General features: G+C 37.2%; 1 protein-coding gene across 2 annotated transcripts; it reads left to right on the forward strand.

The window, feature by feature from the left end:
• Window positions 1-4,113: 4,113 nt before the first annotated feature.
• Window positions 4,114-11,405, forward strand: LOC107816956 (putative serine/threonine-protein kinase At1g54610). Of its 2 annotated transcripts, none has more exons than XM_075223190.1 (8): window positions 4,114-5,209; window positions 6,596-6,880; window positions 7,197-7,514; window positions 8,819-9,046; window positions 9,411-9,526; window positions 9,685-9,799; window positions 10,332-10,802; window positions 10,894-11,405. In XM_075223190.1, the coding sequence occupies exons 1-8, from the start codon at window positions 4,796-4,798 to the stop codon at window positions 11,098-11,100; spliced, it is 2,154 nt and encodes a 717-aa protein (XP_075079291.1). In that variant the 5' UTR covers window positions 4,114-4,795; the 3' UTR covers window positions 11,101-11,405. The 2 variants fall into 2 exon arrangements, with proteins under 2 accessions (XP_075079291.1, XP_016498188.1); XM_016642702.2 differs by having other exon boundaries at window positions 9,426-9,526.
• The last annotated feature ends 3,796 nt before the right edge of the window (window positions 11,406-15,201 follow it).

The raw sequence follows: 15,201 nt of genomic DNA on the forward strand, positions 1-15,201 counted from the left end.
TCAATTTGCGTGCGTAGTCCGTATATTTTTCCGGAAAGATTTTATGTGAAAAATTGATGAAAATATAAATTTTAACTTTAAAAATGATTTGAGTTAACGACAGTCAACATTTTGTGTAAACGACTCTGGATCGGTATTTTGACGATCCCGATTGGTCTGTACCGTGATTTGGACTTGAGCGTATGCCCGAAATTGAATTCGGAAGTCCCTAACTTGATTTGACGTGATTTGTTGAAAACTATTAACTTGAAGGTTTAAATATTTCCTAAGTTTGACCTTAGGTTGACTTTGTTGCTATCAGGTTTGGATTTCGATTTCGGAACTTTGTATAGGTTCATTTATCTATTAAAAATTTATCTGCAAAATTTGGTGCAAAATGGAGTTGATTTGATAGGATTCGGACCTCGGTTGTGAATCTATAAGTTCTTGGCTTTCTTTAAAAATTTCATGCATTTTGATGTCCGATTCGTAGTTGAAGATATTATTTTGATCATGCGAGCGAGTTCGTATGATGTTGTTACACTTGTGTGCATGTTTGGTTTGGAGTCCGAGGGGCTCGGGTGAGTTTCGGATAGGCTACGAACCATTTGAACTTGAAAAATTCTGATTTTTTTACTGTTACTGGTGTCTGAGGCTTTGTGCTTCGCGATCATGAAGGTACTCTCGCGATCGCGAAGGGTAATCTGGGCCGTGGAGGAATTCCTTCATTGTGAATGCGAGGAGCTGATCGCGAACGCTAAGTAATGGAGGGTTTACCCTTCGCAAACGCGACCTTCCTCTCGCGAGCGCGTAAGGTTATGGGGCCTGGGAAGGGAGCTGTGTGATGTTCTACACGAATGAGATCCTAGGACCGCAAACGCGAAGGCCATGGAGAGATGCCATCGCGAACGTAAAGGCTAGTTGGGGCGCAGTGCTTCACGATCGCGTCAGTTCCTTCGCAAACGCGAAGAAGACCTGACGCTAATTTAAAACATCCCAAAGTCGACATTTATCCCATTTCTCAACATTTTCAAGTTTGAGCTCGGCCTAAAGACAATTTTGAAGAGATTTTCTATGCCAACTTCATATGTTAGTAGATTTTAACTTGTTTCCTTACATTTTCATAAACACCCATTGATTTTAATCTTTAATCCAAGATTTTTAATGATAGAAATTAGGGATTTAGGTAGAAATTGGGAATTTTGAGAAATTGAGATTTAGACTTCAAATTGAGGTCGGATTTTAAAACTAATCACATAACCAGGCTCGGGGGATGAATGGATAATTGAATTTTGGTCTGAATCTCGGGTTTTGACCAAGCGAGCCCGGGGTTGACTTTTGTTGACTTTTTTTCAAAAACATTAAAGATTGAATCTTTGAAGTATATTTGATTAGATTTGATTGGTTTGGAGGCTCATTCTAGAGGAAAGGCCACGGTTGAGCATTGATTTGGTTGCTGGGTGAGGTAAGTGTCGTGGTTAACCTTGACTTGAGGGATTAGGATTTTGTTGGCCTTTTTGCTACGTGATTTATGTGTGGAGACAACATATATGTGAGGTGATGAGTACCTATGCGTTGTCATTAGGTTAAAGCATGCGGATGCAAATTATTTCTTTATATTATATTATTTCGTTAATTATGTGATCCATGCTTAGGTTAGATTGTTATTTCTTTAATTATTCGTTTCGTATTTATTGTTTATTCTAAAAATGTTGAATATTTTGAAAGTTGAAGTTTGATATCATGACACCATATTTGAAGTTAAATTATTCCCTGCATTGATCATTATTCGGATTTGTATTATTACATAGTGAAAACAAGAATAAAAGCACGAATGGTGATACCGTGCCATTTCATTCATATTATTACATGGCGAGGAGAAGAGAGCACGAAGGATGATGCCGTGCCATTTTTATATCATTGAGTTATATGATTTCCAGTTTTGGTGATTTACTTTGTTATATCGTTGCTTAATTTGGAAGATTTTATTTCGTGATTTCATACTTGCCGTATTTATTATATCTTCCCCTTTTCGCATGTCCCCTCCCAGTTAGTATTTTATCATTCTTCTTCTTATTTTGCTGCTTTATATACACTTGTACATGTTTATTTATGTAGATATCTTGTTATAGCCTCGTCGCTACCTCGTCGAGGTTAGGCTCGATACTTACGGAGTATATTGGATCGATTATACTCATGCTACACTTCTGCACTTCTTGTGCAGATGCTAGTATTGGTCCCAGTGGTGCTTGAGGTTTGTCAGCTCGGATCATTTTCATACGAAGACTTGAGGTAAATTTGTTAGCGTTAGCAGACCTTGGAAGTCCCCTTCCATTTCCCACTTTTACTATTTATCTCCTTCAAACACTTGTATTTATTTGCAGACTATGTTTGTAGACTTCTAGTTTCCCGTGTACTTGTGACTCCGGACTTTTGGGAGTAGTTATTATCACGTGGTTTATATTAGTACTGTATTATATTTGACATTCATTTCTCGTTGAATATTATTATTTTATTTTAACTATCAAAATTGGTAAATTTCTTATTTCACATCGGTTTGCCTAGCAAATGAATATTAGGCAGCATCGCGGTTCCGATATTGGGATTTTGGATTGGACAGTCGTCATCAAGTTCAAAACTAATTAATAAAAGTTTTACTGCATTTCTAATTAGCAATTTAATAAATAACGCACTCAATAAAAGAAAATCTTATTAGTATAAAGTATTCAGACTATCCATTAAAGAGGAGGGAATATGAAGCACCGAGTTTAGGGGAATGGAACCCACAGCTGGTTTTATTGTAGTAATAAACTCGTAATTAATGGTTTTTAAAAATGTAGGGAAATAAGTGGCTCAGTAGGTAAATGAGGAATAATAATTGCACTAAAAGGTCTTAACTTATCATATTAATGCGTGAAGACCCCACAAATATAAAAGCCAAAGAAAAGTAGGAACCAGCCCCCCACCCCTCCTCACTCACTCCCCAGGCCCAGGCCCAGGCCCAGGCCCTGAGCAAAGGCACACTACTTTGTGCAGAAAACAGAGACAGCATAGCAGTAAAACCCTTCTTCCCCTACGCGCCTCATTCCCACGCTCTTGCACGACCTCTCCGACTTGTAAGTGTACAGGTAGCTCTGGGCCCAATTAGATTAAAATTTTAAAATAAGACAAATCAAAGTAGTCACTTATCGACAAAACTGTTTGAAAATCTCCCTAATCACATGTGGTGTGGATAGCTACAAGACAACCTTAGACTTTTGTACGAGAAGCATTAACAATTAGAAGTGTTTTATATTTGTGCTAAGTCTTATCAAAATTTCAATTTTCAAAGTAGAGATGGAAGAGCATCTTGCTACTAATACGTGAATTTGTAATTTTTTAATTCCCAATTTGATATAGTATGATATTTGTTCTGATGCTCAATTAATTTGAATTTACAACGAGAAGATTTAATTTAGTGGTAAAGCATTATCCTACCAAAAAACGATTCCATTCTTATAATTTAAACTCGAGATCTCTGATTAAAGATGAATGTGTACTTATTATTTTGTCGTAATCTTTGATGATAAATATACAATTACTAATATAAAATAAATTAAGAAAGAAGATGATATAATCAGTAAAATTAGATAAGTAAATAAATCTAAAAAGTGCTACTAACATTTATGAACACTGAGCTTGAATAACATATATTCTAATTGCGCATGTGTGTACGCACATAAAATTTATAACGTTATGCCACTATAAGAATATGGTTTAAAGTAATTTTACATTTTGTACTACGCATATTACTAATGTATCCCAGCTCCATTATAATGTTACTATTTAAACGGCTAAACAACAAGCAATAAATGCGAACAAAGTTGAGAGTATTTATATTTAAATAAGATATTTATGAACAAAGTAGTAAAATAAGTAGAGTACTTATTAATTTTAACTTTTAAGTAAGAGGTGATTTAGGTGGAGTCATAAATAAGAAATTCAACTGAAATGGAGTAATAAATAAAGTAATGGCAGGTAGTTTGTTGTGTTGTGCGCGTGGTTAACAACTTAACATGTTAAGAATGTCACAACGGAACAGCATCGGTCTTCCCAGCTTCCTTTCTCTCTGTTTCTCTCACACACACACACACTGGGTACTGTGAAGTGTATTTATTAAAAAAGCTGCTCTTCGGCGGTCAGAATATAAAATCCACCTAACAGTTTTTTTTTTGTGTAAAACACTCATTTTCCAAAATTAATCTCTTTTTATCTCTCTCTTTTCTGTATCCCCCCCTGAAAACTCAATCCATCCGTGCCCTAGATCCACAACCATGCTTTCTCCTCCACCCAACTTCTCATACACACTCTACGACACTCACTTCAACATTTCATTTCTAGCTCTTTTCTTTTGAACCCATTTGCACAATTTTAGTGGCTGTACATTTATACTCTTCTGTATTGAACTGTTTTCTTAGTTTTCTTTGGTTCTTTGAATCATTTTGTAGACTTGTATTATGTGGGAAGTAGCGTTTTCTTGAAAATGAGGAGGTTTATTGGCTAAAAGATTTGATTTTGGAAGGTGGGGTTGCTTTAATTCTGATAATTAGTTGTTCTGTAGTAATTGTAAAGTGTGTTTTGTTGAAAAGTAAGGAGGTTTATTGGTGAAAAGATGTGATTTTGGGAGGCGGGGTTACTTTAATTTTGCTAATTGGTTGGTCCCTAGTAATTGGAAAGCGAGTTTTGTTGAAATTGAGGAGGTTTATTAGTGAAAAGATGTGATTTTGGGAGGTGGGGTTGAAGTGTTTGGTGCTTTTTAGAGTGGTAAGTATTTGAGATGGGTTGTGTTTGCGGTAAGCCCTCTGCCATTGAAGACAGTAGAGATAGTCCAAGGGAGAGATTGTCGAGTAAAAGTGCTGCAAGTTTGAGAGGGCCAAGGGCTGGTTCATCAAGACGAGAGGAATCAGCTTATAGGGTTAAAGATCGTTTGGATAGCATTGATGGGAAGGCAATGCTAATTGATAAACAAGTAAATGGTTCAGTAAGATTGCAGAGTGAGAATTATGAGAGGAAAAGGGAAAAGCAAGAGTTTATTGTTGCTACGCATCATCCTGGAATTGGGATATTACCAAAAGGGAGTGAAGGGGAACAGGTTGCTGCTGGATGGCCACCTTGGCTTGCTGCTGTTGCCGGTGAAGCTATCAGAGGATGGGTGCCGAGACGAGCTGATTCTTTTGAGAAGCTGGATAAAGTATGCACCTTTAATTTTGTGTCTCTGACTTTTCATTCTACTGTAGAAACTCCAAGCATTTCATGAGAATTGTCACATAATTGTCTCTTTCTCCCTCCCCCACATGAGTGAATCTTTACTTTCTGATAATTCATGTACTAGTGTTGTGCAAAATCCGAGAAAGGGGAAATGTTCCACTTCAGCACTGAGTTGGAGCTGGAAGATTTTGGGTGCATGGTATAGCCAATATCAAGTTTATTCTGATATAAATCTAGGAAAATGGGCAAGAAATTAATTTGTTTTTCCAATATGGTAATCCTACCCACTTTTGTCCATTTGGTGGTTCAAGCCTCAGCTTCATAGTTGGAGGCTTAGGGCTTTTCCCATTGAGCTATTCCTCAGCTGTCAAGGAACATCGTTAATTTAGACATATACTTCATTATGTGAGTTAGATATCTTGTCTAAGTTCCAATAGAAATAAAGGGTTACGGTAGGTTGACATTCATTGTTAAAATTGTCATAATACCACAAATCAAATGTTGAGTTCATTAGGATGTTCTCTCTTAGGTATGCAGTACATCGCTACCCATGTGTGGTGTTGAATGGCAAGGAATATAATTGGAATGTAATTTCCCCAAATAAAGCAGAATAAATGTACACATTAATTTAGCAGTAAATGTTTAATTGATTTGTACATGTGTCTTTTCTTTTTCCGTGAACAAGTACATCTATTCGTAATGTTTGGATAGGCCTGAACAAGTAAATGTTCAGCAATTCGCTACAGCCCAATTACAGAACACGGCTGTGCAGGCCGGATTTGGCTGATTCAGTTGTTTCAGATATCATGAACAACTCACCTCTTCTTCTTTTAGGGGTCGTTTGGTATGAGGTATAAGAAGGTATAGGGGTGGTATAAAAATTTAATACCACCTTAATACTCTGTTTGGTTAGCAAACCAGGTATAAGTTATCCCGGTGTTAATTTTAACACCGGGATAACTTATACCTTATAGAGGGTGGGGTAATTAGCACCGGTATAACTTATACATTCTTCTTAGAAATTATGCAATTGTCATTCTTAATACAACATACCAAACAATGAATAAACAACAATCCCAGCATAACTAATCCCAACATAACTTGTACCGGCATAAGCCGTATTCCAACCAAACGACCCCTTAGTAAGTATCTGGTCAGATGATAATTGCAGAAAATTGCTACTGTTTACTGTCACAGCTATTCTGCAATACTAGCATACCAGTGCTCAACTAGTATTTTCACAGGGGAAGATTTTATGCCTTTGTTAGTTTCAAATGGAGTGGCTAAAACATTGTGTGATTTGTTCACTTTTTGATATACTTGATGCGTGAATGAGGCTAACTTGATACTTCGTTTAATGGCTCCATAGATTGGTCAGGGCACCTACAGCAATGTTTACCGTGCTCGTGATCTTGATCAAGGGAAGATCGTCGCTTTGAAGAAAGTGAGATTTGATAAGCTAGAACCTGAGAGTGTTCGGTTCATGGCGAGGGAGATTCACATACTACGGAGGCTTGATCATCCAAACATAATAAAATTAGAAGGTTTAGTTACTTCTAGGATGTCTTGCAGCCTATACCTTGTATTTGAGTACATGGAGCATGATTTGGCAGGGTTAGCGTCACACCCTGGTCTTAAGTTTACTGAGTCACAGGTATTTGAATTTGCTTTCAGTATCTATCCACTTAATGCTTTTGCAAATTACATTATCTGTTTTACCAGTTAAACTTTTACCGCTGAAAATCCTGATAGTCAGACCTTCGACTTGTATTTACATCAACAGAGATGCTCATTTGGCTTCCTGTTCTTGCATGTAAATAAATATGCCTCTGAATTTGCTCACTTTTTTATAACCTGTTCACGAGGAAGGAAGAGCTTGGCTCTCTTTCTCTTTTCATTTCATTAATTCTTTTTTCCATGGTTTATTCTGTTTGTTCGCCTAAGTGGAAAACTGTATTTGCCTTTTGTAGGTCAAATGTTACATGCAGCAACTTTTATGTGGACTTGATCATTGTCACAGTCGTGGTGTTTTACATCGTGATATAAAAGGCTCCAACCTTTTAATTGACAATAATGGCATATTGAAGATTGCTGATTTTGGTCTTGCTAGCTTTTTTGATCCTCATCAAAGCCAGCCTCTCACTAGCCGTGTAGTGACTCTCTGGTATCGACCTCCCGAACTGCTACTCGGTGCTACTTACTATGGGACTGCTGTGGATTTGTGGAGCACTGGTTGCATACTTGCAGAACTTTATGCTGGCAAGCCAATAATGCCAGGAAGAACGGAGGTATGTTCTTTGTTAATCTTTTGTTTTTGTTTTTTTGTATTGTACCCATTTTACTGATATCAAAATAGAATACATCAGGGTCCCATGGCTGAATATCATAATGGTTACCAATGCTTTGCTTAAGAGTTACTAGGAATCAAATATAGTCAGGGTCTTTTGAGCTCATAGGTTCAATGCACCTCTTAGACAAGAGGGGTTGCTCTGATGGTAAGCAACCTCCACTTCCAACCAAGAGGTTGTGAGTTCGAGTCTCCCCAAGAGCAAGGTGGGAAGTTCTTGGAGGGAAGGATGCCGGGGGTCTATTTGGAAACAGCCTCTCTATCCCAGGGTAGGGGTAAGGTCTGCGTACGCACTACCCTCCCCAGACCCCAATAAGTGGGATTATACTGGGTTGTTGTTGTTGTTGTTGTTGTAGGTTCAATGCACCAGTTATCCAAATTGTGGAGTTTGTACTGTCATTTGCTGGTATCCTGCTTTCTGGTTCTTGATACTGGCGACACATAAGACAGTTCTTTGTGAAATCCATCAGTAAATCACACTTCATTTTAGAGAAGGTTCAAAACCATTGTCAATAGAGAAAATCATACCAGCCCTGAGAATTTTGAAGCATCCTATTAGCGTATATTTCTTTAAAATACCTTAACCATCTTACTTAGAGTGCCTATGTGATACAAGTGAGTTAGGATGTGAACTTCAGCATTTCTTTTGTTCTTACTTGGTGTGGCCATGGTGACTTCAACTTTGAAATGGAAGTACTGGCTTCATTGCTTGATAAAAAAAGTAGTAGTGGCTTCTTAGGAAGCTAGTCGATGGTTAGTATTGCAGTGTACGACAAATTGGTCTTGGCTCATGGATGATAGTTTTTCATTTTTCCACTGCCTGGTATATGGAGTTACCATTGGAAGTTTGAGAATGTAAATGATATTGGTGCTCCTTCGATAGTGAAATGCGAGGAAGTTGCTCAACTATGTGATTTTGACGTGTCTTTGAAAGGTTAGGATGCCATAGGTGTTGTAGCATATGGTCTTGTATACTTCTTTTGAAGCTCATTTACTCATTAATCATTATTGATCCTTTGTCATCCTGTTAGGTGTATCTTGCAGTCTGATATGATGAACAGTTGATGGTAGTTTGAATTTTCTCTGACAGGGAACATTAATTGTGTCTTTACTCAACATTATTGGCCTGTTACTTATCCTATCCGTAGTTATTTTCTCTTGTATAACTATTTTCATTGTCTATCTATTAATCTTGCATTCTAGCTTAACATGTCATAAAAGCAAAGTGCATAATCTGTGCTGTAGGTTGAGCAGCTTCATAAGATTTTCAAACTGTGTGGATCACCTTCTGAGGAGTACTGGAGGAAATCGAGGTTGCCCCATGCAACAATCTTCAAGCCCCAACAACCTTATAGGCGTTGTGTTGCAGAAACATTTAAAGAGTTTCCTGCACCAGCACTAGCACTTATAGAAACTTTACTTTCAATAGATCCTGCCGATCGTGGGTCATCAGCCTCTGCCTTGAAGAGTGAGGTATGAAGTTTCTTAAAGATCAAATCTTCTTAGAGTTGTTTGGCTATAAATAATATTTCATTATATGCAAATACTAAACAACAACAACAACAACAAAAAACCCAGTGTAGTGTGTAGTGTGTACGCAGACCTTACCCCTACCTCAATACTAAAAGTTCACTATTTGCAATTTGTATCAAAAGGACATGTCGCTTTATCTGAGTTGAACTGTCTTGTGTTCTTAGATACTAATTTGATGATAGTGCCTCCTTGGTGCTTTGTCTTGAAATTTATTACGTTTTTTCTGTTTTCTTCATCCATTTTGATGCTATGGAGCCCAAATGGCCATGATTAGACAACAATTTTCAAATTTTTGATTATCCAGCCTGCTTCATTTCAGTTTTTTACAACAAAGCCACTTCCTTGTGATCCTTTGAGCTTGCCAAAATATCCTCCGAGCAAGGAATTTGATGCTAAAGTGCGGGATGAAGAAGCTCGAAGGTAAATGTAGCAGTTTAGCAGAAAACATAAATATGTTTTAGCCAGCTTCTTATTTCATGTGCTCCAGAATTGTCAGTTACAGATGGTCATTAAGATATAATTGATGTGTTGGTTGATGTGGTCTTGTTTGTATGCTGATAATATCAATGCTTTTTTAGGCAAGCGGCAGCTGGAAACAAGGGTCATAGATATGACCTAGAAAGGAGAGGAACGAGAGAATCGCGTGCAGTCCCTGCACCCGAAGCCAATGCTGAATTAGTTTCATCTATGCAGGTAATCTTTTACGATAAGACATTGATCTGCCCATGGGGTAAAATACTACTTTCTCTGAGTCACCGACTTGAACAAACCAAGTAACCTTGGAATCTTCTCTTATTATGCCCATGAAATTACTCTATATCGCTTAACAGCTGGTCACAACAATCAGATTTTTTTTCTTTTTTTGGTGGGTGCTTGGGAAGAGGAGGTCGTGCATGCGGCATCTAGTCATTTAAGCTTTAAAACATGAGAGCATGGAAGAGAAAAGGCTCAGTTGTTGATCAGTTGATAAATGCTAGTACAATTGCATGCTGGCTCTGTAGAAAGGAGTACTCCGCATATTAGTATCTTCACTTCTTCAGCAACCATTTTCCTCACTCTTTAGCATTACAACGGCTTAACCTTTGTGTTGTTTAGAAATTAATAGCACTTTTGGTGTTCCAATTATCTAGTCTTGCCTATCCTTAGCTTGTCCTGTTCAAACTTTGAAACTACAATTTTTTGTTAATTTGTTCTGTATTCATGTGGTTTGGCACACTCTATGCAGAAAAGGCAAGGTCAATCCAATTCAAAAAGCAGAAGTGAGATGTTCAACTCTCATCAGGAAGAAGTTGCCTCTGGTTTTCCAATTGATCCCCCTAGACCATCTCAGGTTGTGGAAGAAGCAAACAATGATCCTCAAGCGCGGCTGCATAAGCGAGGTTCCCATTCCGGGCCATTGACTCACCGAGCTGCCTGGGCAAAAGCTGGAAAGAATATGGAAGATGCCCCAAAACTTTCTGTTGCGGATTTGTCAGCTATGTCTGGTCTAGTCGCTGCGAGGAGAAGCATGTTCTCTGAAGATCGGCCAGACAAGTCTGGTCCACATAAACAAGAGGTTCCTAAACTTATAGCCAGGTTTCCTGGATCCTTCAAAGAGGTCTCACATTCCGCGATGAAACAAGAGCAGAAAAATCATTCACTTGCGAGCTCACATCAAAATGAGGATGGTAGAACCAGCAACAATGATCCTGTTCTTGTAAGAAGCCTATCAACATATTCACATTATATGTTTTCGAAACCTATGATGGTTTTAGCCGTAGTCTAATTTGCTCATTCTTCATGTTCAGCTGGGATATGGATCAAAAGGCAACAAAATTCACTATTCTGGGCCACTACTAGTTCCATCAGGCAAAATGGATCAGATGTTGAAAGATCACGACCGCCATGTCCAAGAAGCTGTAAGACGGGCACGCTTGGACAAGGCAAAAGCTAAGAAAATTCAGATTGAAGGGAACCAATTATCAGCCAATTCATTATTTGTTTCTGGCCGTTGAGCGAAGCGGCCAAGAAGAGCGAAAAAAGAGAAGCGACTATAGAAAATCATAGTTAGTAGGAGTACTTATTATCTTGTAAAATGAGTTGATTTGAAAAGGGTGAGGGGAGTTTGTATAGAGGTTGTTTAAGGAAGGATAGCATTAGGAAAATCTCATGTTGTTCTGCTATTAAAATATGTAACTCTCTCTAGAGGACTAGACATTTGAGTCATTCTTGCGGTTATCTCCACCCTTGACAACTAAAGAAACCTGGCCACTATTGTTTTCCTTTTCTGTACCTGGCAAGACTGACTGCTTCAAACAAATCATTGCATGCTTATGAGCTTTCCTTTATAGCAAGCAATTCAAGATTCATGCCCTTCCCCAACTAACAACAACTACAACGACCTAATAAAATTTTACAAAGTGGGGTCTGAAGAGGGTAGTGTGTACGCAGACCTTACCCCTATCCCGATAGAGCCAAGAGATTGTTTCCGATAGACCTTCGGCTCAGGAAGATGGAAATAAAACAAGAAGAGACAATTCATCAGTATCGTCAACATAAATCATAAAAATAGTGAAAATATCCTAAAAACCATAAAATAGATGACATACAATAACAATAACCAGCAAATAAGGTCCGGAGCTATGAAAAACAGTAAGGGTAGTGTGGACTCTACATTAACCACAAGCCGTCTAAGATCAACCTTATCGCCCTTCCCAATTAACTGAATCGAAAATCTATCCTTTAGCTATCCAAAATCACTACACCAATATTTGACTTAGTTGAAACATGTAAACCTACATATATCTGTAAACAATATTATGATGCCATCTTGAGAAACAATTTGAAGCAGCATTGTCATCAAATACACACACTAGAAAGAGTAAGTCGGGAAAGTGTCTAACCACTTAAGACACAATTTCAGTGGGTTCTAACATTTAATTTCTTGATTAAAATACTACTAAAAGTTCCTATTTTTTTCAATCTGCCACACAATGCTAACACTCAGTTTATGAGTTTTAAGTAACTCGGATCAGGATAATAAATAGGGAATCTTACACAAATGTCCCAAAAAAGTCCAAACTTACTAACCTCTACCCATTAATCATAGACTTATCAAAACAAGCCAAACACATATAAAAATTAAAAATCCAAATAGATAAGGTTCTTTCTCTCAAAGAATCACACACAAAGATCTCCTTTCATATTTTTAAACCTGATTAGCAGCATTAGATGCAAGACGGAAAGGAATTTCATGGATGAGGTAGCAAATAAGGTGATGAAAATACAAAAAAATATATATATACAAGATTCCAAAAATCTAAGTAAAAAAGGCTTTTTTTTCAATGGGTATGGTTGATATTCATTGAAAACATATAGATGAGTCAATATACAAAATTTGAGGAAGATTGGAGGTGATTTGGACTGAATTGTTATCAAAATTCGTAGTTAAAATCGAGTTCAAAAAATTCATCGGAGGGCACATGTATCAAAATGTATCACGCACATATCTCATACGCAGGTATACATGGATATACGTATGATACACATTTAATACAAATCTGATACATAATGTGATACACATATTATTTTTCTCATGTTCATCTTCTATTTCGAATTTTAATTCAACTAAAAACTCTACCAAATCATCTCAAAACTCAGATTCAAGCTCCCTAAGATGTACCCAATCTATTCCAGTAACAAACGCTCAAAAGAAAGCAAAAATTGACTTTTTTTTTTATGTAAATAGCCAATTAGCTAATATTTTATAAATTAATTAATTTTTATAATAAGTTACTTATAATTGGACATAATTAATATTTTCCTAATAAATATTTGAAGACCAACTGACAGAAAAGTCAAGAACGGGCCGGGGTCCTTTTCACTGTGTTTGGCACACAAACGGGGAATTGGTTTGTGGCTTTCTCTTTCATGTCATTGGCTGGATGGAAGTGGCATCTTCAGTAACTTGCCTTTATTATGGCAAAGCCAAGTGCCATTCGCCAATTTTTCCTTTAATTTTAAAATTGAATTATATGAGAAGCACCACCAAAATTTATTTTCCTAAAAGAAAACAAAAAACTAGTTTGATGTTTCATATGGAATATTGGTTTATTCCCATACATGGAAAAAACACATCCAAATTAAATGAACCTGTTGCAGTTGCAACAACATTTGTATGGGTGGTTTGAAGTTAGATGGTGTTACTTACTCTTTTCGTCTCAAATTATCTATCGTGATTTTTAAAAATAGTTGTATCAAATTATTTATCATTTTAAAAGTTCAAGGGTAAATTATTATTTTTCCGATTCTACCTTTAATTATTCTTAAAGAATACAAATACATTAAAAAGAAGAATTAATAACATTATTAATTTGGTTGTCGGTTGTAACTATAGTCTAGTGGTTGCAACTTTTCGTGTATGTCTTTAAGTGTAAGGTTCAAATTCTACGATGTTCTCTTCTTTTATTTCTTCTACTTCCTCCAACTTGACAGTTCATCGCCAAAGGCAATTAACAACAACTATTAGTTTTGGCTTTAGTACAAAATTATCAATATCCACAATTATCTTGAAAATATCCACTTTAAAACGGTTTAAATCATGCACACTAACAATATTTTTATTTTAAAAAAACAGTATCAATAGGTAACTTACATTTTGTTAATATTGTTTACCCTAAAAAATGATTAACAATTAAACTTATAATGTGATTTTAAGAATACGTGATTTCACTTAATACCAATTGATTAATTTAGAGATAAGTGATGGGAATTGACAAGAATATAAAACAAACCAATGCTTGGACAATGCCCACAAGCTGATGAACACTCGAGAATAGTGAAATAAGAACAGTTAAAGAACAATAAGTTGATGAACAATAAAGAAATATTGTATTGCCTTGATCTGTATGAATGTAAGGTATTTACAAATGATGGGGACCCCTCTTTATATACTAGAGGAATCCTAATTGTGGTACAATTCTAATTACGGAAGTAAATCTCATGATTGATACAAATAACCCCCTTGATTTGATCCGTTCCGAGATTTTTGCCGTGATCTCCGACCAGTTACGGATATTTTGCTTTTCCGTTATTGCGCTTCCGCCTGAAGCTGATCATATCTAGTCTCGATCATCGGGGACCTCGATCTCGATGGGTGCCTCGATCTCCGAACTCGGTACCTTGTCTTCGTGCTCAGGCCTGACCCATTACGAGGATGACCCTCGATGCAGTTCTCTGGTCTCGAAATAATGGCAAAATCAGGCAAGCCCAATTTTACCCATATACAGATAGTCTCCTCATTTCTTGGAGTGTAATGAGAAGAAACGAACTGAGTCCTCAATTTTGTACATTGACCCATTACGGCGTCACCCTCGTGACGTAAGCGGCAAAGGCGACTGAAGCTTCGCGTCTACATAGTTCCCAAGACCATTAATTAGTGTCAGTTAATGGTCAACCACTATTATTTTCAAATCGCCATAGCAATATTATAAATAGATCCTCTTCATAATTTTCTCAAACTTTATTTTCAAAATCTTTCTTAATCTTCAAAGCTCTCCTTCCTTCAAGTTCCCCAATTCTGCAAATTACTTACGTCCCGCTTGCCAATCCTCTCCTAAAAAAACAAACTTCATCTTCTTCTTTTTTGTTAACTCGCATAGAAATGGCAGAAGCATCTAAAATCATTCCCCAAAAGGAAAAAGCTTCTTCATCTCGGTCGGCCGGCGATAAAACGCCTATGGAGCCACGCATCGAGGAATGTGTTCCGGGGTCGTGCGATCTTACCTCCACTTCAAAGTCGAGAAACCCTCTTCGTCCCCTGGCCGATGTGAGCCCATGTCAAGATATATATATGCTCGATAACCGAAGGCGATATCGATCAGGTGAAAAAAGATTGCCACTGGGAAAACAAAGAGGTGGTGATTCCTACCCCTGAAGTGGACATCACCACTTATGTAGAAGGGTTCTTAAGTATTTACACTTACCCCTTTTATGCTGGGTCCCATTGATCCGGTTATTCTCGACTTCTGCCGCCAATATCGAATAACTCTTGGCCAGATACACCCTTACTTTTAGAGCATTGTTATCTTGCTCCGATTCTTCGTGAGCAAGGTCGA

This window comes from Nicotiana tabacum, chromosome 10, assembly GCF_000715075.1.
Source record: "Nicotiana tabacum cultivar K326 chromosome 10, ASM71507v2, whole genome shotgun sequence".
Taxonomy (NCBI): domain Eukaryota; kingdom Viridiplantae; phylum Streptophyta; class Magnoliopsida; order Solanales; family Solanaceae; genus Nicotiana; species Nicotiana tabacum.